The 22690-nt window shown below is 37.0% G+C and overlaps 4 protein-coding genes across 10 annotated transcripts; 2 read left to right on the top strand and 2 right to left on the bottom strand.

Moving 5' to 3' along the window:
• The first annotated feature begins 1550 nt into the window (after positions 1-1550).
• LOC106635990 (serine protease inhibitor 42Dd) lies at positions 1551-3785 on the top strand. Its single transcript, XM_014348203.2, has 8 exons — positions 1551-1609; positions 1895-2007; positions 2088-2276; positions 2373-2577; positions 2647-2858; positions 2944-3120; positions 3206-3341; positions 3436-3785. Exons 1-8 carry the CDS (start codon positions 1600-1602, stop codon positions 3555-3557), a joined length of 1164 nt encoding a protein of 387 aa, XP_014203689.2. The 5' UTR covers positions 1551-1599; the 3' UTR covers positions 3558-3785.
• A 396-nt stretch (positions 3786-4181) lies between these two features.
• Positions 4182-10103, bottom strand: LOC106635992 (uncharacterized). 2 transcript variants are annotated; one of them, XM_014348206.2, is made up of 9 exons: positions 9683-10103; positions 9379-9556; positions 8821-9218; positions 8612-8743; positions 7540-8537; positions 6990-7445; positions 6342-6720; positions 5987-6277; positions 4182-5796 (listed from the first exon to the last, which is right to left on the bottom strand). In XM_014348206.2, the coding sequence occupies exons 3-9, from the start codon at positions 9170-9172 to the stop codon at positions 5129-5131; spliced, it is 3276 nt and encodes a 1091-aa protein (XP_014203692.2). In that variant the 5' UTR covers positions 9173-9218; positions 9379-9556; positions 9683-10103; the 3' UTR covers positions 4182-5128. The 2 variants fall into 2 exon arrangements, with proteins under 2 accessions (XP_014203692.2, XP_014203694.2); XM_014348208.2 differs by having other exon boundaries at positions 7540-8519.
• A 1510-nt stretch (positions 10104-11613) lies between these two features.
• sstn (stepping stone) lies at positions 11614-15503 on the top strand. Its single transcript, XM_014348397.2, has 6 exons — positions 11614-12169; positions 12471-12754; positions 12828-13125; positions 13196-13810; positions 13875-14735; positions 15073-15503. The coding sequence occupies exons 1-6, from the start codon at positions 12166-12168 to the stop codon at positions 15381-15383; spliced, it is 2373 nt and encodes a 790-aa protein (XP_014203883.2). The 5' UTR covers positions 11614-12165; the 3' UTR covers positions 15384-15503.
• Positions 15504-15593: 90 nt separating this feature from the next.
• LOC106636111 (putative E3 ubiquitin-protein ligase makorin-1) lies at positions 15594-21930 on the bottom strand. Of its 6 annotated transcripts, none has more exons than XM_014348398.2 (7): positions 21902-21930; positions 21178-21606; positions 19301-19552; positions 18712-19051; positions 17720-18042; positions 17491-17647; positions 15594-17323 (listed from the first exon to the last, which is right to left on the bottom strand). In XM_014348398.2, exons 2-7 carry the CDS (start codon positions 21213-21215, stop codon positions 17189-17191), a joined length of 1245 nt encoding a protein of 414 aa, XP_014203884.1. In that variant the 5' UTR covers positions 21216-21606; positions 21902-21930; the 3' UTR covers positions 15594-17188. The 6 variants fall into 6 exon arrangements, with proteins under 6 accessions (XP_014203884.1, XP_089446025.1, XP_023246398.1 ...); XM_089589899.1 differs by having other exon boundaries at positions 18712-19045; XM_023390630.2 differs by having other exon boundaries at positions 21906-21930.
• Between the last annotated feature and the right edge of the window lie 760 nt (positions 21931-22690).

Below are 22690 nucleotides of genomic sequence, written 5' to 3'. Positions count from 1 at the left end.
TGCAGCACTGATCTGATACATATTTATTTATCTATCAGACAAGTAAAAATAAAAATTGTGCTTTCATACACACACATGTTCTCTTATAGGCACGCATAAGCTTAATAAGCTTAGCTTATAGGATGAGATTACATGGAGTCTGGCAGTCTGCAGACTGGCAGAATCGCGCCAAGTTTAAAATATGTTTTAAAGAACGATTTTTCTGCGTCAATAAGCAGAAAATTTTAAAAACTTTACTCATTTTTCGGTACCTAAATACGCGATCTTTCAACCACTCGAGGGTTCTGATTTTGCCATCCCATTTGTTATTCATTAACATTTTGTTAGCATTTTTCTCGCAATTATAAAACTCAGTTTGCTAAGGGTCGTTGTGCAAAATCAATATGGATCATCATTAGGGCAAGAGGGACTTTTGAACATTTCGCTCGAATAAATGAAATCGCTGTATTAAACAAATATAACTGTTTTTTTCCTATACCTTTGGTGATTTTTTCTGTTTACCAGCGCGCTCAGTATGAGAAAAATACGGGTCCTTTATTTATAGTACCTGCCTCCAGAAAAGCAAAGAGAGCACCGCTTTTACTTGCCCGTCGTAGTTTGTATGTGTGTTTACGTACAATTGCATACGAGCTTGAACCAAAGAAGCCTCAGATCGACCATTTGTATTTAAAGTTTCAAAGTAACCGAATGAATATATGTAACTTCGATTGATAAAACAATTCAGGTTTTTGATACAAAGTTCCATCGGTACTGTGTATCTTTGACTTTACTTTTCGACATGATAAGTTTTTGTTAAGTACCTCCATACGGTTTTTAAGATATGGGCGTAAAAATGTCGAATAGGTCTTTGGAAACTTCACTACAGCCAATGAAGATCTCTATATGCAACTACCTTTTTTTTCGATTAAATTTTACAATTTGATTTTACAGAAATTAATAATTATTATAATATCCTTATGGCGTTGGAACACGTTTTTAGCAGTCTTGAAATTTACCGGTAGGGAACTTGTGTGTAAATAAATATTGTCATGAGACATTATTGGGTAAAAGTAATTTTATGTAAACTGTATGATCTATTACTTGAATGAAAAAAAAAAAAAAAACTATATTGATTATAATTTAGATGTGTGACGTAATACCACACCTACCACACCTTTGATTGCTAATACTATATACATTTTTTAATGAAGATTTTTACGTGACTCAGTGCACGTGAAAAAAGTGGTATTGCGGAATACCCAAATCTCGCATGACATCAGCTTTGAACAAATATTAACAAAAAGATGAAAGATATTGTTAATTACACAACTTGGGGCTCTGTGTTAGTTATTTGTTTCATAACACATGTTAATTGAATGAGCTTTGACGCGTCATGTCACGCATAATTGAAAAACTTTGTGGATTACCTCATATTTTAGTTGCTGTTTGACAAAGCCTCAAAAAAAAAAATGAGGTCACTGAAAATTAAATAGCACCTGCTGATAAAGTTTATTGAAAATGAATTATTGTTAACACGTACATTATATAAGTCCAACTTCTTTGTACCTCATATTCATTTTCGTGTTGGGCAGCTTTATTGAAAGAATCATCGGCAGCAGGATGAGATTCGGTAAAATTTTCCACTTATTCTTTATAGAATTTGCCAATAATTTTAATACAAAATTCTCAACAACAAACCCAATTTTTCTCTTTTTACGAGTTTTTGTTTGTCCATTGTAGATAAATCTCGCGATGTCACTATTGTTTGTAATGAATGTAGAATTATTACTCTCAGAGAAGCGTACACGAAATTTTTTGTATTTTTATTTATTTTGTTTATTTACAAAAGATTCGCGTGCCCTGGACATTGTCGCGTACAAAAAGATTTTACAAAAAAATTGATTGACCGTTTCAGGACTAATCATCGCCACGGCAATCTTGTGCACTGCCGGAGTTTATTCCAGCGATCGCAGTGACACTGAAGCAGCCCTCAGGAGCATTATAAATTTCGACAACTCAGTTTACGAGGTTTTTATGCATTCGATTTTGATCGTGTACAATAAACATGCCATTGTTTAAATCGCATCGGGATTTTTCTACGATTACAGAAACTTTCCAGGGATAAAAAAACGGAAAACCTCATAGTTTCGCCGTTGAGTGCCCACTTTCTTCTAACACTCATAGCCAATGGGGCGAAAGGTGTAACATTCAACGAACTAAACGATGCACTCCATCTGAATAATAAAGCGTACGAAGCTGCGCACGGCTACAAACTGGCGCTGTTGAACAGATTAAGGGTAAAACATAGTTTGTACCTTTCTTTTATTGAGAAGCAATAACAAGTATAAAAAAAAAAAAAAGAAAAAAGAAAAATAGTAATAATCGTTCTTTAGAACATCGAAAATGCCACCTTCGACTTTGCCAATCGCATTTACGCCAGGGGTAACTTGAAATTGGAAGATTCGTTCAAACAGTTCGTTGATCGCATCGATTCAGGGGCTCTCCAGAAATTCAACGATCCATACTCCACTATCGAAGAAATCAACAAATGGGTCAAACAAACGACCCATGGAAAAATCCACGGAGTCATCAAGGACGGTACGTTGGCCGAATTCATCCGTGTGATTTGTTGATCAAACGTTTGATCGATTTTTTCGGTAATTCTAGGTGACTTTAATGACAACACGATAATGGTTCTTCTGAATGCCATTTATTTCAAAGCCAATTGGCAACGAAAGTTCGACAAACAAGAGACGTCTCTCGAAAAGTTTCACACTCCTAGCGGGACAAAGGCAGTGAATACCATGAAAGTCAAGGGAAAATTCATCTGTCAGAGAATTGACAAACCCGATGCCTACTACATTGAGCTCCCGTACACGGTAATTACATCGCCCTACATATACGACCAGTAATTTATATCGGTATTGTTTGTTTGATCGAGTCATATACGTTTGATGATTGTAGGCCAGGAAGTTGAAAATGGTTATTGTGATGCCGAAAAATACCGACAAGTTAGCCGAAGCTGCAGAGTTTGTCAAGCGCAACGGTAATTATCACTTTTACGGTGAAGAGGAGGTCAATCTGTCCTTACCAAAGTTCAAAATTGAAAGCGAAATCAACTTCAAACCAATTTTGGAGCACGTAAGTCTATGGAAAAACGATTTTTTTTTTTTTTTTTTTTTCCCAACCGATCGGTGTTTGTCAAGATATATTATCATTTTTACAGTTGAAGGTCAAGAGTCTTTTCACACAAATGGCCGAACTAGGTGGTATCGCCAAAGAAAAACTGTTCGTTAGTAGCATTAAGCAAAAAGCTTTCATCGAAGTTGACGAGGAAGGAAGCGAGGCAGCAGCTGTTACTAGTACGTTGACTATTACCAAACTATTGGTCTAAATTTATTTTAGCACCATTGATAGTTAAAAAGAATGGGGTTTTATTATTTTTTTCATTTCCAGAATCTGAATTAGAGAACAGATTTGGCGATGATCCTCTATATTTGGACATAGACAGGCCTTTCTACTTCGCAATCCAGTATCAAGGGCTAGTTCTGTTTGAAGGACACGTTGTCGACCCATAAGGCCGCATGTTATTTATTTTACCTCTACATGTTATATCCCACCTTTTCCCGAATTGACCCAAAGCGTCCCGAGAGAAACTTCATGGAAAACATCCCTTGATGCAAAAAAAAAAAAAAAAATCATAATCTTTACCAGGACAAGACGCGAAGTTTAGATACAAGCCTGGAAATATCTACGAGTTCACCCCCAACCAGGAGCCAAACCCACGCTCTGTTTGAAGCATTCGTACATTAGTTTTATTACCGTTTGAGTCAACTGGATTACCAGACGTATTTTTTACTTTTTACAATTTTAATAGCACCAGTAGAAAAAAAGTGCGAGCAACAAAAGTTTATTTCTGGTAAATACAATTTGTTTTCTTAAATGACGCATCAAAGCATAGATACATCTGTTTTTATTTTTAAAGTAATATTTTCAAGTTTTTTTTGCTCAATATTGAAGTTTGAGGTTTTCCTAGCTTGTTATTACGAAAAAAAAAAAAAAAAAAAAAAATTGATATACCAAGTTTTAAAAAACTTACAACTGATCATCGTCAAGGATTTCACGGTAAATTTTTGCAAATGGTCGTTTGTGAAAAACATGTATTTTCACGTGATCATTGATAAATGATAAAAAAATCGTACTGTCTTTTTACTTAATTTTATTGTATGTAAATACAAAGAATAAGGCACATAATGGTTTCGAGGAATTAACTTATACTACATGATTGGCACTTTTTATTCTTGAACATAAGTCAAGCAGTCAAATAATGTAAATCAAATTTTATAGCTCAGTAATATTATGTAAGAACAAAAAGAAAATAAAAAATAAAAGAGTTACCTGACTGATTACAAGAAAAATAATCGTACTTATTTTTAATTGTCGAGATATAATTTTTTGTTTTTTGACTCTTAACATTCCAATTTTCGGGAAAAAAAAAAAAAAAAAACAATTTCAATTAATCAAACACCTTAACGGGAAGCAATTTGCAGGAATTACCTGACATAATGTCTTTTATAAGACCAATTTTTTAGGTAATAAATTCTTGAGATCATTCTTTCTTAGTCATAATTAACTTATGCAATTAATGCATAGAAATTCTTAAGACTACTGATACTATTTGTTGAGCTGACATGGAAGACCATATTATTAAAAGCATACATCATCGTTACTTTATCGAATCTATGCAAAAAAGCTTATGAGTGTTAATGTAACGAATAATAACAGAGATTCTAATAAAATATAATTACCATCTCTTGTAATGATGATACATATGTAAAGATATTCATATAACTAAATATCATTACTTAAGCCTACGTAATATAAACTATATCAGATCTATAACGTAAAATAAGTCCTGTTTTGGAATGAATCCTATGATTTTTAAGATATAGTGATATATAGTGATTTCATAAAATAAAAGTGCAAAAGTTGTCAAAAATTAGAGATGAAAAAAAAGACGTGGTGCAAAAAATTTTGGCTATGACGGAGCCACATGAATTTACAAAATAATCAGTTATATTAACAAAAATTTCATTGTAAGCAACCACATGCGAGTTTTTTTTTAAGTATCGTTTAATAAGTTGAAGTCTTAACTGATGATGCAATTCTGTTTGCTGCCAATATTTGTGAGTGAATTCTTGCGCGAGCTCTGCATGCTCATTGTCGTATCTAAAAACTCCTCGTCATTGTCAGAATCTGTATCTTTGTTCAATTTGGCCTTAGACTCTTGCACATAATGCTCAATCACGTCGCTTTGAGGTAATAATACTTGACCGTTTTGCAAAATAAATGGAAGACTCTGACCGGGTTGTAGCTTCATTTGTTTTTGAATATAAAAGTGGCGTAGTTCCTCCAAAGGATCGTTTGAATCATGAGTGAAGTTATCTTTGTTCAGTGCATTATCAAATACAAAGCCTACGCGCTTTTCCAAATCCCCTTGAATTTGCTGCCGACGTGGTACATCGTTGTTGTTTTCAGCGTATAAAAGTTCAGTGGTAAAACCCATTGTGCGCGGTGGTTTTGGAGGTTGATTGTAAGAGCGTCGACTAGCAATATCCTTGGCTACTGCGTTATAGGTATCAGAAGTTGGTTGCCCACCGTATGAGTAACGCTCCTGCAACCACTCGAGAGTTTTGATTTTGCCATTGACTTCTTGTTTATTTGCAAAATGCTCGCGATTATCTAACTCGGTTTCCTTAGGGTTGTTGCGCAAAGTCACTGGATCATAATTAGGGCATGATGACTTCTGAACATTTCCTAAATTAATGAAATCATTGGGAATTAATCATAAATACTATCGTTCCGTTTATTAATAAAGTACATGCACAAATAGTGTTTACATGCTTTGGAATATTGTTATTCTTTTAATCACTACGTTTTTCGTGATTGTAGCTGAAAAATTTAAAAACAAAAACAATAAAAATTAATAAGACTGGAGATAAATTACCGATGCCCGTTCGCAAGTTTAGATCTTTGCGGTGGATCGTATGATTTTCACCAGCTGCATTTCTCCAACGCGCGCTATTCATAACCAGCTGAGCCAGTTGTTGTATCGTTTGCCTAGGTTCATCCGTCTCGACAAGATCGCGTCTCGGAACTGAAACCGGCTTGGCCGGTGTCGACGAGTCTCGCGAGTCACCCAGTAGCTTGTCACGGCCGCCGTTAAGCTGCTTCAAACGCTCGTAGCTATCACCCTGACCAGAGAGTAGAACATCCTCGTCGTTATTGTTGAGCTTAGCTGTGAAACAAATCAGGCGATATTAACTCTGGAGTGCTTACTACATAATCAAGAGCAAACTCACCGTTGTTGTTCAAGTTGTCTTCGTAGCGTCGTTCAGCGAGTCTTGCGCGAGCATCAACTTGTCTTTCAAATTGTTTTTGGCGCAGCCAATTCTGTCGGGCGCTTTCATAAATTTCAGCCGACTGAATTTCAGCGTCGAGAAAAGCAGCAGTGAGGATAATCGCGGCATTAGGCTCGCGTTGCGTAAAAAGCCGACGTCGTGACTGCAAATCTTGATTCATTAATGCCTTTAGACGTGCGTTTTCTACAACCTCTTGTACATGACGTTCGGATTCGAGAAAGTTGTTTGTTTCAAAAATAAGAGTCTTCATATCCATTCCTGTGTCAAATCCTTTAACGATTCGCCGTTCGGCGGATGATTGAGTGCGCACTTCGTTGCCCTGTAAATTTGATACCATTTTTTTAAAGAATTTTTAATACCCGTCGGTATCTTTTGTATATGACGGACCGAAATAGTCTTGTTGCATAACATAAAGAAAAATATTCGTCCAAGAATTTAACGCGGTCGTGTTAATTATCGATAAACAAACAACGTCTAATGATACTTAATTACGTTAGCCTTAATTAGCACATTTACTCAGATAAATCAGATCAGTGGTATTATTTCAAAAACTAATACATCAATTGCCTTGAAAATAAATTATCTTACCACTGCGTTTATCGGCTTACAACCAAGCTGCTGCTGGGCGCGTACAAAGGGCGAGGTAGAGACAGGCCCCAGCTTTTGCCAAATGGCACCAACGCGTCTTGATGGACTCATAACTGGAGAAACAACGCCAGGTCTTGTTGCAGCCATTGTTACAGTATTCATTGGTTGGCCAGTGCCAACTGAGGCCGTGCAAGGTACACGGCAGGGCTTAGGTGGCACAAGATCGAGTTTGGGTGGCTGAGTGCCGGGTTTCGGTGGAGGCAGTAAATTTGTGATCACTGGTTCTGAAGGAGGTGGTGGTATGTCGGCCGAGTTTTGATCGCTGTTACCGCTTTTATTAAGTACAGCGTGTTGGACGACGTCTAATAAATGATCGATGCGCGTTTCCAACCGATTCTGACGATCGCGGTCCAGATCGAGAACGCGACTAACCATGTCGTTCTGTGCCGCCAGGATCTAATATTGTTTAAAGTTTAAGTAAAAAAAAAAAATTGTTATAAAATGCTCACAAGGTTGTACTTTAAAAAAAAAAAAAAAAAAAAAAAATTACCTTATTGACAACTTCAGTTTGTGAATTAATTGCATTCATCATCAGTCTTTCCAACTTCTCTGCCTTCTTTTTTCTAAATGGAGCACTGGGAACTTCTTCAGTATTCACAGCAAAATCTTTCAGTTTTACTGGCTCTTCATCTGGTGATGGTGAATCTTGCAAAAACTCAATGGAAATGGTATCATCATTAAATGTCGCGTTATTTGTTATAGTTGTAATATCATGATTAGCTGTATTCAACTGATTGGATGCAGTTTGTGCATATGGCTCGGTCATTACGTTGCCCTTGTCAGGTTTTTGTTGGTAAAATGCGTCATTCAAATTTGGTGGTAAGTCGGGAGAAATACTTGGAGACAAAAATCCCACTTGATTCAAATTCGGGTTGTAATTTTGCAAGTTGACATCTTGAAACTGTCGATAATTAGCAGCCAAATTCTGTCTGAAATTTTTCTTGGGCTCTTGAGGTTGTGCTCTGTTATTAGCAGAATTTAATTGACAATTGTTTTGCTGTATTCTCAGGGCATTATCAATCATGCCGTTCTGCTGCCCTAGACCTATTTGGGCCATTTGCCCCGAGCAGTACGTTACTCCTTGGTCAGCGTACAGTCCTTGATTTGCATTCTGAATATTTTGTCTCAATACATTGGCATTCATCTGTAAACGATTTTGCTCCAGTACTTGATTTTGCAGCATGTTTTGTTGTAAAATTGCTTGATTCTGTTGCATGTTTTCTTGAATGATCTGATTTTGTACATTTTGTACCGTATTTTGGAATGGTACGTCATTAAAGTAATTATTGGAATAAGTACTCTGTCGGTAGGTCTCTTTGATCGGTATCTCTTCTATGACAGCATTGTGTAGTAAGATTTTTTTGTTAGTGTTGACAAGTTGCTGCTGAGTTGTGTTTGTGGCTGCATCTCTAACTGGAGAAAAGACTCTAAAAGGTTGAGCCAATACTGTCTCACTCGATTCTGGAGAATCTGGATAATTTTCAGATCCTATGGTTAAAAACACCAAAGCATTTGTAAGCTACAAATCAATTGAAAAACACAACACCTTGGCAAACACTTACCTCTGCTCCAGACAGGTGACAGAGCTTCCGTTCTGTAAATAGACTCAGCTGGCTGTTGATACTTAAAACGCATCTGAAGATTTTTATTGGTTTTGACCTCCTTAGGAGGAGACTTGACATTGACAACGGAATCTAGAAGGACATAAAATTCTTTGTAGAATAGAAAAACCAAAGGAAAAACAAATAACATAATCAACAAAATGACGGACCAACAGTGTCGATACCAACGTTATTGTTGTTACAATTGGTGTTAATTTGTTCGAGCCTCTTCAATTTGAGCACCTTGTCGATGGACTCGTAATACTGTTCCACTCCAGCTCTAGTGCTGGATTTTTTAGCCTCCTTGTAGCAGACGAGGACTTGCTTCATGCGCGATCGGCACTGTTTGCCGGTCACGCCGTAACCTTTCTTGTTCATGTAACGAGCTACGCTCTCCCATATCAATTGCGGCTTACTCGAGTACTCGAGTTGTTTTTGCACCTGTTTGTCCGTCCAGACGGACACTAGTAGGGTCGTGCTCTCCGGCGTCCACTTGTACTTGTACTCACTACCCTCGCTCATATTTTCCAATTTAAATTCTCTCTGTACTTACTATATAAACACCGTACTGAAAGTAATGGTAATTATAAAAATAATTCACGCACATGAAAGTAAGTATTTTCATTTATTGTTATCGTGCGGACAATGCTTACACACGTAAATATATTGAAATGCATAATATACAAGGATAACAATACAATGTAAGTATGTATATAAGATGAGCTTACCACCTTACCATGCAGGTATATAAAAACGAGTCGTCGAGTCGGGCATTTAATCCCCTCTACGCATGTAGGTATTGTATATACATGTATTATTTTTTTTTTTGGTCCATGCAACAGGGCAGCCAGCAGCCGAGCTAGCAGCGTCGTCACAGGATCACGCAGCAACAGTTGGTTGGACGTGCTTTATATAACAAAATATATATCTATACACGTTATATGAAACTCTTTTGAACATTGTATACTTGAACAGTAATTTTTTATTATTACATGCCTTATTATTAATTACTATTATTATGTATGTATGTACCTAAGTAGTAGGAAGATCAATTCAAATGGCCATGCGACACACGATATGATGATACGAGAGACTTGGTGAACGACGGTTGGAAACCTCATATACGCTCGTCTCACCGGGCTCGTGCACTCTAACAAAATCTCAGTTGCACTATAAAACCACTTCCCCCATCTCCTACACTTTCCACTACTTTATTGAGCATGAGAGAGAGAGCACGCCCACTCACAAAGCAAAGTCGCCAACGTGTTTTGCTTCGTGTCACTATATATGTATTTGTATTCTTGTATTTAAAGAGGATAACGTGCAGCATGCAGAGGTTCAGAATTTCAGATGAGGACTGTAAGAGAGTAGAGAGAACGGAGGAGAAGAGGAGAGTTTTATCTCCCTCTTTGGTTCGTATGGGTACTCCCACTCCCATCTTCGAGAGCGTGGGATCGTGTGTGCGGGGGGACTGCAGCAGTGCAGCTATAGGGTGACTTTGTATATATATTTGTATTGCATACAGGATGCTGGGATGCTGCGGCGTAATTATTTGCTATGTACTTACAATGCAGCCTGTTATCTGTTATCTGTGTATAGTATTGCAAACAGTGCACCCAATTATTATTATTTTTCCCTATATCTTTGTTTTAAATAATTGTTGTACACAGAGAATTACGTTTGCAATACACCTTCAAGTGAATTTCAATTTTTAATAAGAATTTCGTAATCAGCAAATACTATCTATTTATATAACAACGAATATAGCGTCTATCGTCTATAACTATACTTGTAAAAACAAAAACTGATGAGCTCTTACCTTTTATACTTTTATATAGCAGATCGCCGACCTTTTGTATGTACAGCAGAAGCTGAAGTAATTTTGCCTCGAATTTTGCTACGTTTTTTCGGTGACTTTGACTCTCTTATTATTGTTTGTAAATAATCGTTTCGGAAAACTCACCTTTCACGCTTTCTATCACATACCGTGTCAAGCGCGATTATGTAATATAAATATGTATCTCAAGTTTCGTTGAAATTTTAATTTAATACTGTTCTTATTTTTTAATAACTTGTGCTTATTAAAAAGTAATAAAAATGTATAGTATTATTCGGCATTTGTGTAAAAGCTATTATATCTATGTAAATGTGTATATTTTAGATCTACATTCAAAGTTAAGATAAATGATTATTTTCAGTGTAAGTTCATTAAGAGGAAATATGTTTGGTGTGCTGCAATGCCTTATGATTAAAATCTCCCCGCAAAGATTGAGCTATGCACTGCCGAATACGTATTCTCGGGACAACAACCTGACTTACTTGCTTACGTCTCATAATTGTGTGCGCATATATAAGTACAGTTTACAGTGATGAAGCATATGTATACTTTTAATGACAAATGACTTTCTTGATGAAGTCGTGATTGTTCATTCTCGTGTCTTCATCATCGCGAGTTCGCACACGTACTCGTGCACTTTTTTTTTCATCACGTGTTTTATTTACTTGATTTCTTGATTTAAGTGGTCTTTTTCACGTGTATATGTTGCACGAAATAACATTAGTACTTATTCCACTACCAATAAGAATCGTCCTTTCAAGTAATCCAACGAAAATTGAAATCTATCTCCGTTTATTTGCTCACTTGATATTTTCTCCAATTTTAATCACATGAATTCGATCTTCAGCTATAGTTTAGCATCGGTTAGTGATAAAGAAAACAATACTTATTTAAATAATACAATACTTATTCACATGGCTTTTTCTTGAGAAAAAAAAAACAGCAAAAAGTACGGTGTCTTCGAAAACGCGTCACGTACGTAACCTTACCTTTTAAATTTCTCCGCCACGTAGCTCTCGTGTTGTGATTCGTCGACTAACCATCAGCAGAATTGCCCAATCAGATCGATAGAATTGACTCTCAACTCCCCCCCTCCGACACAACCACACTTCCCCACCTTCTCGTTTTAAGAGGAGGAGACTCCCTCTCTCTCTCTGTGTGTGAGAGAGAGAGATCTTTTTTTTTGTTTTGTTTTTTATTTGATATTTTTTTTTTCTCAAAGAAATAAATAAACGTAATAAAAAGTGAAGAGCCATAATTGACCGTTGGCGTGACGCTTTGATAATAATGCATTGCATAACTCCAGCAACGAACGGAAAAGTGCCTATGAAGCTCTGCTACATAACCTGTAGAATCAGTTCTTCTAAAAAATTAACGAACCAACAAATCTTCGGACGCAACAATTAGTGTATTTTGAAAGACGTGTGCCTTAAATAATTTTTGCAAATGTGACATGTAAATGTGCGAGAGATATGCTGGTGCTAGCAGTACGTACCTATATAGTTTAGGTATTGTATGAAAGCTTGATTACATACATACGCGAAGTTGTATGTATGTACCTAACTAAAAACGTGCCTTATTTTTTACCATCGTTGTCAATGAAATGGATTATAATCGTATTTAGTTATTCGTTTAATTGAGAGGACGAACGAGATAACCAAAAATTTACACTGAGAATATGGGTAAGGATTCGTAATCTTTGTTTACTTTCTAGTGTTTGTTTATTTTTAGTTCTCCCAAAAGTGAGTTAGGAATATAAGAGATTTCGAGGATGACAAAGATGCTGGGGCCTTGATCTCGTTTCCACATATTTTATATGTTCTTGCTGTAGAGCTATATAGTTTAAATCTTGCTTTTTAATATTAAACTTAACAGCTGTACTTATAATGCTATAAGATAATATTAGATAATATTTTGCAACTCACGCTTAACTTTCATTTATAAGCATTGTATTATTTGTATTTGTTTCATGATAAAATACAGTGATGGCAGGTATTGAGGGCGTGTCTGGGCCAGCAATAACAGACGAGTCCCTGTCAAATAAGCTACAGTGGCTGCGTCAGCGTAGAGAGGCTCTAGAGGATAAGCTTGCCCAGAAGAATAGTGAATTAAAAAGTTTGTGCATAGAAGAGGCTGAGCTCACTGGAGTGTTGCCACCTGAAATTCCTTTGGAGCCTGGTGAAAGTCCACCATGCATCAGAAAAAGAGCTAGTACTTCTATTAACTATCCTCAGAATTTTATTAATAAACTGAAAACTAATCGAGTGGTGAGAATAACTTTGTTTTTTTTTTTTTTAAGACTGAAACTGCTAGACTATAAAATTTTGTCTGTTTTAATAGGAGGAATCTGCTTTGGAAGTTGAGAGACAGGTACAAATAAACATAGCAGAATCTGCACTAGCCATTTTAAATGACCCATCTGAAAGCAAGGTTGTGAGGCGCAAACAGCGCGCGATATACCAACAGAGTCAGAGAAGGCTACAAGAATTGAACGCTCAGTTGAATTTCATAAGACAGAGTCATGGAAGTGGATCCAGAAGTCAGTTGTCTCACTCTTCATTGCATGGTTCTCAACAACATTTGCAAACTGCAACAAAGCATAGGACGAAAAAGCCTCGACCTCCATTGGATAGTCAAGGTAAGTGAAAATTTATTTGAGAATAATTAATAAATTATTTAACTAATAACTTATTAAATATGGTGTTAAGGAAAAGACTTGAGCCCAATGATGGAATCTCGAGGTTTACTACAAGAGGGTGGTATAAGTTTGAGTCCTCTTGGGCCTGAACACAATTACAACACATATACAAATTTCGATCTCCAGGATGTAGTCAGCGTTGCTCACGGCTATGGACAACCCGGTAGTTCCTTACCTCATAACAGAGCGACTTACCATGCGCCCAGTCCCGTTGAACAACACAGCAAGCAACGACTAACTGGAAAATTTTCCGAACACGAGCTAATTAACAACAACCTGTTTGTAAGCCCGGATCAGTTTCGAGGTCGAGCATATTCACAAGGTGGTAACAGCAGTGGAGGTAGTAGCGTTAGTCCTCATCATTTCAGTACTCAAGAGCGACCATGCCGTTACTTACCGAATACATATACCGAGGAAGAACGTCAAATGCATTATAGGCAAATGAAGCTTAGACGACAGGAGGCTCACGAAGAGATGCTGAAGAATCAACAGTATTCAGATCCGAGATATTCAGATAATGTAGAAGCGCACCGCAGGTCAGCTCAGATTGTTTATCATGAGACCGACTCCAATTCTCTGCGCTTTGAGCTACAGCCGCACGATTACCCGGTTCACTATAATCATGGTATGCTTATTATTAATGTGTAGTAAAATAAATAAAGTCAAGGTTAACAAATTTTTTTTCACAGCCAAGCCCCAACCACCAGGAATCCTCAGACCACGAGATAGTGTTGACAATGTGATGCAGGGACCGGAATACAAAAGTGGTAAACCGGCGGTAGACACTTACATACCTCCGGGTTATTGGATGCGTCTAGACGACGAAATAGTTTGGTGCAGCGAAGAACAGATGTCCGATAGGTTCGGTAGCCTAGACCGTCGAAAACAAACCGTTTCCCATCACCATCATCACCATCAGCTAGCATCTGGTTTAGAGACCCAATCGCGCTATCATACAGTTGCCTTGGGCGGGAAAAATGCCCCAATGTTGCACGCAAGACAACCGCCGTACCCACATCCACCACCAGTTCAGAGCCCGGATGGTAGTCTGAAGCCAACACCGCCTAGTAGCCGAATGTTGCTGCGAACCCAATCGCTGGGCAGCGTTGAAGGTTGGCAGCAACAATCGCCAATAGGAGGTACAAATTCGTCTCAAGATGCTAACAGTTCAACAACGTCAATCGAGGATCGCGAGTCTGCTGACGGTGCCAGTAGCCGATCCTCAATCAAACCTCCCAAAGAGAAAGAGTGGTACGAAACGTCTCTTGACGGAACTGGCCCACCGCCACCTCAACGCCCTATTGTCAGACGCGGTTCTCAGCACAACCCACAACAGCCGCCACCGCCGCCACCCCTGCCTCCACCTCCTCCTGCTAAGGACCGTATGCCCGTCCGCAGCAACTCAATACCATCTAATCGAAGGACGAGAGAGCAGCTACCAGTTGTGCAGCCACATCAGCAACAGCAGGTGCAGAGGCCACCTATTCCTCAGAGCCGCTTTCACGAAAGTCGAGTGCTCGAAATACCTGCGGAGTCGAAACCATCGCCTGGTATGTGTAGACAAGTCGAGAAGAGGGCAACCTTTAGATTCTCGAGAAGTTTCGAATTGTCGATTTCCATGAAAACCTAGTAGCAACAAATACCAAATAACTTCCTATAATGTTAACTATCCTGTAACCAATTTTTTTTTTTTCTTTAATTTTTTTTATCAGAACTCCTACTGTGTGATATGTAAAATATATAAACCTTGTTAATAAAACTAATTCAATTTTTTTTTTTTTTTCGAAGAAATTTCAATTAACCAAAGTAACTACTAATTCTGCACTTGAGCATTACATGAGTCACTTTATTATGTGTAGAATTAAAATTCAACAAAATTTTTGTCAGGATCTCAAGAAAATGGCAACCAATCCATTATCTCACTCAATCCTTTAACGAACCGCACAATCGTCCAACCCGGAAAATACCAACCGTATCGAGAGGAAACGAAACCTTTCGAAATGTCGGACTTTTACAAATATTCAACAAAGTTTCGTAACAAAAAGGTCGAAGCGAGTACAACAAATGAAGAACAGCATCAGCAGCAACAGCAGCAAATATTATCGAATGTGAATACTCAAAATGATCTAAACCAGATTAATAATCCCATACTAAGAGTCCATCAACCAGTGCAACAAAACACTTTTAATATGAGATGATAGTCGATTTTTTTATCTATTTAAGCATAGATAGTTGAACAACTTTAATATAAAGTGACGCTTGTAAATTTTTTAAAATATTTAAGTTGTACATATTATTTATTTTACGTATTGGTGTGTATGTACTCATAATGACTGATATTTTTTATAAATTTTCAACAATTTATACGGAAATTTTAAGCAATAAGATTTTTTAAAAAGTGTTGAATGAGGGTATCGATTTTCACTTTTTATTAAATAAAGCAAGCAAAAATTTTATTTAAAATAATATCGGATTTAACATTTAAGACGATTTTTCAACGTAACGTATCACTGCCACGAGCATGAAAATAATATGTGGCCTTAATTTTTAACTGATGCATCGTATCGATTGTATGTACCTTATTTGAAAGATTTGTAACGGCACCGTTAAATGCCAAAGATTCATCAAGCAAAATGTACGTACTCTTATATATTTTCTGATATTCATTTGATCTCTAAAAATAATTTATGAGAAAAAGGAGCTACAAATAAGAAATATTTTTTACTCAACAGTAGAGCTAGTTTTTTTTTTTTCACTGATTTGTAGTTTTTAGTGCCTTATTAAAAGTTAATTTAAAAAAACGGCACTATGTCTAACTGTTTTTGTCTATTTTATTTTAAACGATAGCGCTAAAAAATATGTGATAAAAATTTGTATCTTTGTTCGTGGAGCACATGAACTATTTTATTACTTCCATTAACAAAAATATATTATTGTAAGAAAACGAATTCAAAAGCCAACCATCAATGTTTTTCTTTTTCATCGAACTTGGCTAAATGTACAAATTAATATCTAAAACACGCAGACAAACTGTGCATGAATACACAGCCTTGGGTAAATTTAAATTTATCGATTACGGTTTTTCATTCTTTTTATTCTGGAAATGTGTGTGCTAGGTTCGCAGTTGATTCATATCAAACTCATTAGAGCGAGCAAAAACTTATCTTTAAATTATCTCAGTTTACATTTTAATTACATTCTTTTGTGTTTCTCATATATGTATTTCTTGTTATAATTATTCTAAAAAAAGAAAAGATCAGCAGAAAGCTAAGTTAACTCGCTAGACAAAACACCCGTCATTGTGTATGTGAACGAACGAGCGAACCTCTTTCACTTTTTCCCGAATTATTACTTTTATTTAAACGAGAAACTCGATGTCAATCTGCTACTCTCGCTTTAAGCAATATAACATTAATATGCAAGATTTTCTTTTTCAGTGATAATTAACAAAAGTCTCACGTAAATTTTTCAAAAAAAATAAATAAATTAGAAAAGAATGTAACAATTCTTCGAGTTAATAACAGGTACATCATTACTTTAACAACGTCAACAATAACTATTTTATAAAACTTGCCAGAGTAGCAGGCCAACATCACCTTTGTATTCTGAACAATCAGGTTTTTGTCAAGTCTTTTTTTCTTTCAGTGACATGGTTTCATTTGTGTCTGATAACATTTTTATCCATATTAGTATTAAGTAAGCGCCTCTTATAAGCGTGTAGTGCTATTCAATTGTACCGAATAAATAGATCCAACCTTTGCATTATAACGTGGCACAGTTTTTTTTCGTAAGTTAATAAGGTTTTTAACACATATATGTATCATGTTATTGCAGCAGCAGGCGGTGATCCTCGGAATAGTTTAGCTTCTTATAATCTTTTAAAATAATTTATCGTATATCGGAGGTCCTCTCATTTCGCTAGTTTTCGGTCGTTTAGACAAGACAAAGGCTACGCAAAAATTTGCTGGCAATGCATCTCGATGACGTGCAGAAAAGTAGGAGACTAGTCGAGGTAAAGATCGTACTCGGACCAGTCAGAATCATCAGAATCTGACACTATATTGACAATGTCTTGCAAATCATCCATGTACATCCAAAAATTATCTCTTTCATCCACAAAGTCCCAGAGTAGAAGTTGCTGCAAACACAAAACATAACATGACAATAAGATATTACATTTATAACCACGATTGTATATCGTTTCTAACTCTAGTATCAAGGAAATGTAATTTCTAATAGAAGTTTATATGTGTAAAAACTACTTTGAAGTAAACATAAAAAAGTAGGTACCATGATATTACTTACGTGGAACAAATCAAGTTCATTATCACCATTGCGACGATGTCGAACAGGAGGACCCACATCCGTCTTTGTGCCATCTGGTAAAGCATGCATGTAGAAACACTTGTTTCCAAAGGGACATTTTCCTGAACCTTTATTGAAATACTTGCAATCTTTGGTACTGCAAAAAAAATCATCATTAATTATTTTCAAGAGAATCAAAAACAAAAGCACTGAGGATGAAATAAACTACCTTAATGCATCCTTGTAATCCGTGATAAGTTTGTCTTTATCTTCTTTAGTATCCACCCAGTACACACTGGGACAGACAAAATCTGAAGGAACGCGACATTCCGGACAAGCTCTGATGATTTTATTGTCAAACTGCTTAGCTTTACGCCACTTTCTGATGCATGTTAAGCAGAAACAGTGGTTACAATTCGGAAGAATACCGAACCTTTGCTCGTGGGATGACTTCTCCATGATCGTTTCGAAACACACGCCACAAGACTTTTCTCGACTGCGTTGAATAGCAAATGACAATTCCATGTTGATTTCGTGTTGCTTCATACATGCCTGTTAAAATATGACTTGTATACAACTATTGAATAATACATTTTTTGGGGCTTGTAATAATTGGATGTTTGACAGATGCCTGTGTGATTTAAATTACTAGGATTCAAGAGGGGTACAGGTGTAAAGGTGCTATTGGGTGATATGAGTAAATTTTTTCCTCAATAATTTTGTTGAACTTGACATTCCAATATTTCTGTTGATTTTTGAGAAGTTTTTTTTTTTAATGAGATTTTTGTTACCGTTAGGTGCTCTACCGACTCATTTCTGAACTGCCCTAGGCAATTCCAAAAAGCATTTGAGAAAGGTACAGTTATAGAAAAAAATTTAACTGTAAATGAAAAGTTGAAGTCAAAGTAGGTAATAGAGGGGGAGGGGGTCGCGATCATAAAATGTATTTAAATAATAGCAGAGTAGAAAAATTGTCAAGCATATTATACGTTCTTAACCTGCAGACGTCAAACTAATAAAATATGTAGGATCGCCTATTGAATAATCAGTAGAGTACTAGGGACCATATATCAAAAATTAATTTTAAAACGCATTATTTTAAAACTTATCTTGAAATGTTTTTAAAAACTACACATTTTTCAAAACATTGTTTTTTTAGAAATGCGTTTATAAAAGAAAATTTTGATAACACGTTCTAGTATTCAGCTACCTGATGCTTACATTTGTGTGCTTCTTTCTTAATTCCTCGTTATATGGATGAAGGGCAGGTTTACTGCACATGTCGCAAATTTCGCCGTGCAGATATGTACAGTTTGTTCTTTTGCAAATACCCGTGGCTTCGGCATACGGACACAGTGGATCCTGAGAGGAGAACGATGCTTGGCTAGAATTTTGGCCAGAGTTGGGATTGACGGCCTGGGCATATGACAGAGGCGCTGTCGTGCCAGACGCACAATTATCCATTGAAAAGGAGGCATTTGCGCTCGGATTTGCCGAAAATGGCACGAATTCTGGAGCATTCACCCATTCCTCTGCATCCAAACTAGTATCTATGCTGAAACTGAATAAGTATGTTGTTTCATTGTAAACATATTTGGAAGTGCTGACGTCTGTTTTGGATAAAATATAAGTATTATATTATCTTCTATTTAAATCGAGCAATTATATTTCTGTACAAGTCTTTATAAAATTATAATTTCTTTTTTTTGATAATTAGAAACAGCCATTTGAAACCATTATAGTGAATAAATATTGAGATGAAGTTTAAAAAATATTCAATTAATGAAATAATATTACTAATAATCATTACTTTTTGTCTGCCAATGAACAATTTGAAGTAGCTTCAGGGCTAGAGCTTTCTAACTGGTTATTGGTACTGTGAACAAACCGACATCGGTTTCCAAATCTGCATAGACCCTGTTTGAAAAATTTGCACTGTTGTAAAGAAGATGAGGAGCCTTGTGAACTTCCTGACTCACTAGAAGATGTCTCGGTTCTAGAGCCATGTGCATGTTTGTATCTGCAATTACTGCCTTCCCGACAGCCTCCATTTCTGAAATACCTGTAAAAATGCCATTGAGCTATGGAAATAATGTATAACTCTTTTCGACAGTTAAATATTGAATTGATAAATTTCTCTCTTTTGACACACATGTTCAAAAATTTTTGTACTCTATATTATATTTTGTACTACGAGATCTCATGTACAACTTAGGTCAAGAGTGGCACAATATCATCCATTCAGTAGGCAGGAATGAGTCACTCTAGAACTAAGGACATACGGTATTTAACCACTGAAAGTAGACATTCGTGAGTTAATTAAAAAGGCTCTGATGGCTTTTGATGATAAAAAGTTTTTACTTCAGATAATTCATATGATACAATTTTTGGTCATGGATTATTGGTAATAAATAGTAGTTAAAAATTTAAGAATGGTACAAAATGTTAACTTCCACTGAATCAACAATTGTAACTTCGTTATAACGTTTAGTTATTTATAAGTATGGTCTAGTTACAAGAGTTTAGAGAAGCATTAATCAATACTACAGGCACACTTTACTTTTATTTCTATTCAACCGACTTTTTTTTTGAACCTATGTTTTATTGAACGTGTAAGCTCCAACGAATAACACGAAAGGAAATATAACTGGAAAAAAAATCAAAGTAAACCTTAGAGACGAGGTCATTTACATCAAAATGGCTTTAAAATAAATCTGGAACAATGAGACTTGCCAGGTTTATTTTAACTACAAGCAAGTAAAAATACATAAACAGTTCTTACCAAGCGAACTTTAATCAATATATTAGCCACAGAAAATAAACGAACTTCAAAGGTCAAGCGTAACCCCCATACGTCGGCATAAGGACTTGCAGAGAGGAGTGCCAAATTCATCAAAACACGTTTGGCCAAATGATCAAAGGAAGGCGGCAGTAGATGATAACTTCAAGCCCTTGGTCAAGTACATTTGTAAAATTGGCAATTCAATTTTCCAACATTACGGTGTACTTGAGTATGTGTTACAGTTGATGCAAGGCTTCAAGTTAATTGAAAAGCTAGTCTGTTTGTACTTATTTTACCATACCCCGGTTTGCATTTTGATCCTCCAGAAGCCGACGACATAACTGAGCCCAGCTCGTACGAAAGAATAATGAACAAACGAAAAAACGTGCAATTTTCGTCTATAGAACAATAGAAGAGGTTCCCTCAACGTTTACACTCACACACTCACACTAGGTAGGTGGTAGATAATTACATTGCTTTTCTGCACACGCACCACCGCACCAGGTGCCAGATGCCGTACGGTATATACACAACTGTGTTAACTGTGATGTTGTTGTGTGTACGTGTAGTGTGTAGAGATATACTTACATACATACTAAGCATCAGATCAGATCAGCAGCAACAGAACAGACTGCCCCAGCCCCCATCCCATCCCATCCCTGACTCAAGTGCGCGCGTTTCAATACATTGCGTACATACACTGCATTGCAACGTAATAAAATGTATATGTACACACGTACACACACAAAATATATAACACCTCGACTGCCCTTCCCAAAAAAACAAAACACAAATCAAAGGCCCATTATGACCAAACTTTTTCGGATGTTTCAGACTCAGGGATGATCCTGACGAAACCAAAGCGAAATAAGAGAAAGAGAAAGATACGGTCGAATCATCCTTACCGGCACATCATTGGGTTCTGGGCCAGAGCGTCGGCCATTTTACTGAGTCCTCTGTAGTTCGTCGTCGAGTTACTGCAGTTGCCTCCTCCTCCTGGTCTCCAATTCTGATGTTGTAGCAACAACAGCGCCGATGTGTTGTAGACTGGTTGTTGCCGTCTCCTGGAAACTCGTCCGCTCACGACAACAGCGCTGCTGCTAGACGAGCTGATTGCTAATGCTCTTGGGGAAGACGTCGCGGCGGGTCGGCCGCGGCGTCGAGCCGTCGTCAACAGCTCGATAGTGTGGCACCTTGGACACTGTACTTCTATATATATACGTATATGTGTGTGTGTGAAATATCAACGGCACGACGATTATGATACTGCTGCTGCTGATGCTCTTGCTTGTAGTATAAGTAGGTAGAGCCTCTTTTTTCGATGACGATGCGGACTGCAGAAGAAGAGAAAAAAGATCGAGAGATTGGCACTCTATTGTTCTTCCTTACGAGAGGGATTAATTTAAAGAGCACGATCCGCCTCTCTCTCTCTTTATGTTATTAGGTTTATTAAATACATTTGAGATAGAGAGAGAGAGAGAGAGAGAGCGTGCTGTCAGGTTCGGAAAATACACAGTTTTTAACTTTGCTATTTGCTCTCTCTTAACGTGTTATCTTTTTATTTTTTTATTTTTAATGTTATCTATACATTACAAATATATGTATATTATAGCGATGTTTGTATAATACCTACAACCGCAGCTGCTGTGAGCTGTGAGCTGTGAGTGCTGCGTGTGTGCTGATACTGCTGTTGGCGCTGATGTATAATTCTTATACGGTTTAGGCTGTTTCGTTTCACATGCGAAGCTCTCTCTCTTTTGGTGATTTGCTCATTGCTCTTGTATCCCGTTTTGTGTCTCTCTTTGCTCGCTTTTGCTCTTGCCTCTTATACTCTTGGCTCACCACCTTACCATTTACCAATTTATCGTGTCACAATTTACACACACGCAAAATCGCGAAAATACGTGTACACGCGTGCGCGACAAGCTTATACTCGCGGTGGGGACTGGGGACGTGGAGAATCTTATTTGAGAACTGCGTGGAAGACGTAAATGGGAGAATCGCGGTACTTACGTGCTGTACGATCCTTACCTTGAGTGCATACATGGAATAAGCTATACATACCCGTACCTTCCTGAGCTTCCTTTTCTCCTCGATATGGATCTTTCTTTACGGATATTCCTCGAGGTATATGTGCATGATGCCTTTTAGCGCGTCGCCGTCCTTTCAAAAAAATCCTTCTTAGGTACCACATAATATGTGAACTTCTGAGCCCTACTAATTAAACAAAAATGCCCTTTTTTTTTATCACGCGTAAGAGATATAAAGTTGTTGATGCAAGTCAAGCAGTTCTGAAATCATTAAAATTATTCATAGGTACAGATCAAAACAACCGCCCCGAGTTTTCGATCGTGCGTGTCCCTCTCTGTGGAAAAAACTGTTTGGTTTTTGAACTGATTGTTTGTTCGGCAGTGCCGA

Source organism: Copidosoma floridanum, unplaced genomic scaffold (assembly GCF_036245765.1).
Source record: "Copidosoma floridanum isolate Cflo_tuat_1 unplaced genomic scaffold, Cflo_Japanese_pri ptg000009l, whole genome shotgun sequence".
Lineage (NCBI taxonomy): Eukaryota > Metazoa > Arthropoda > Insecta > Hymenoptera > Encyrtidae > Copidosoma > Copidosoma floridanum.
This window is presented reverse-complemented; position numbering and strand designations above follow the sequence as displayed.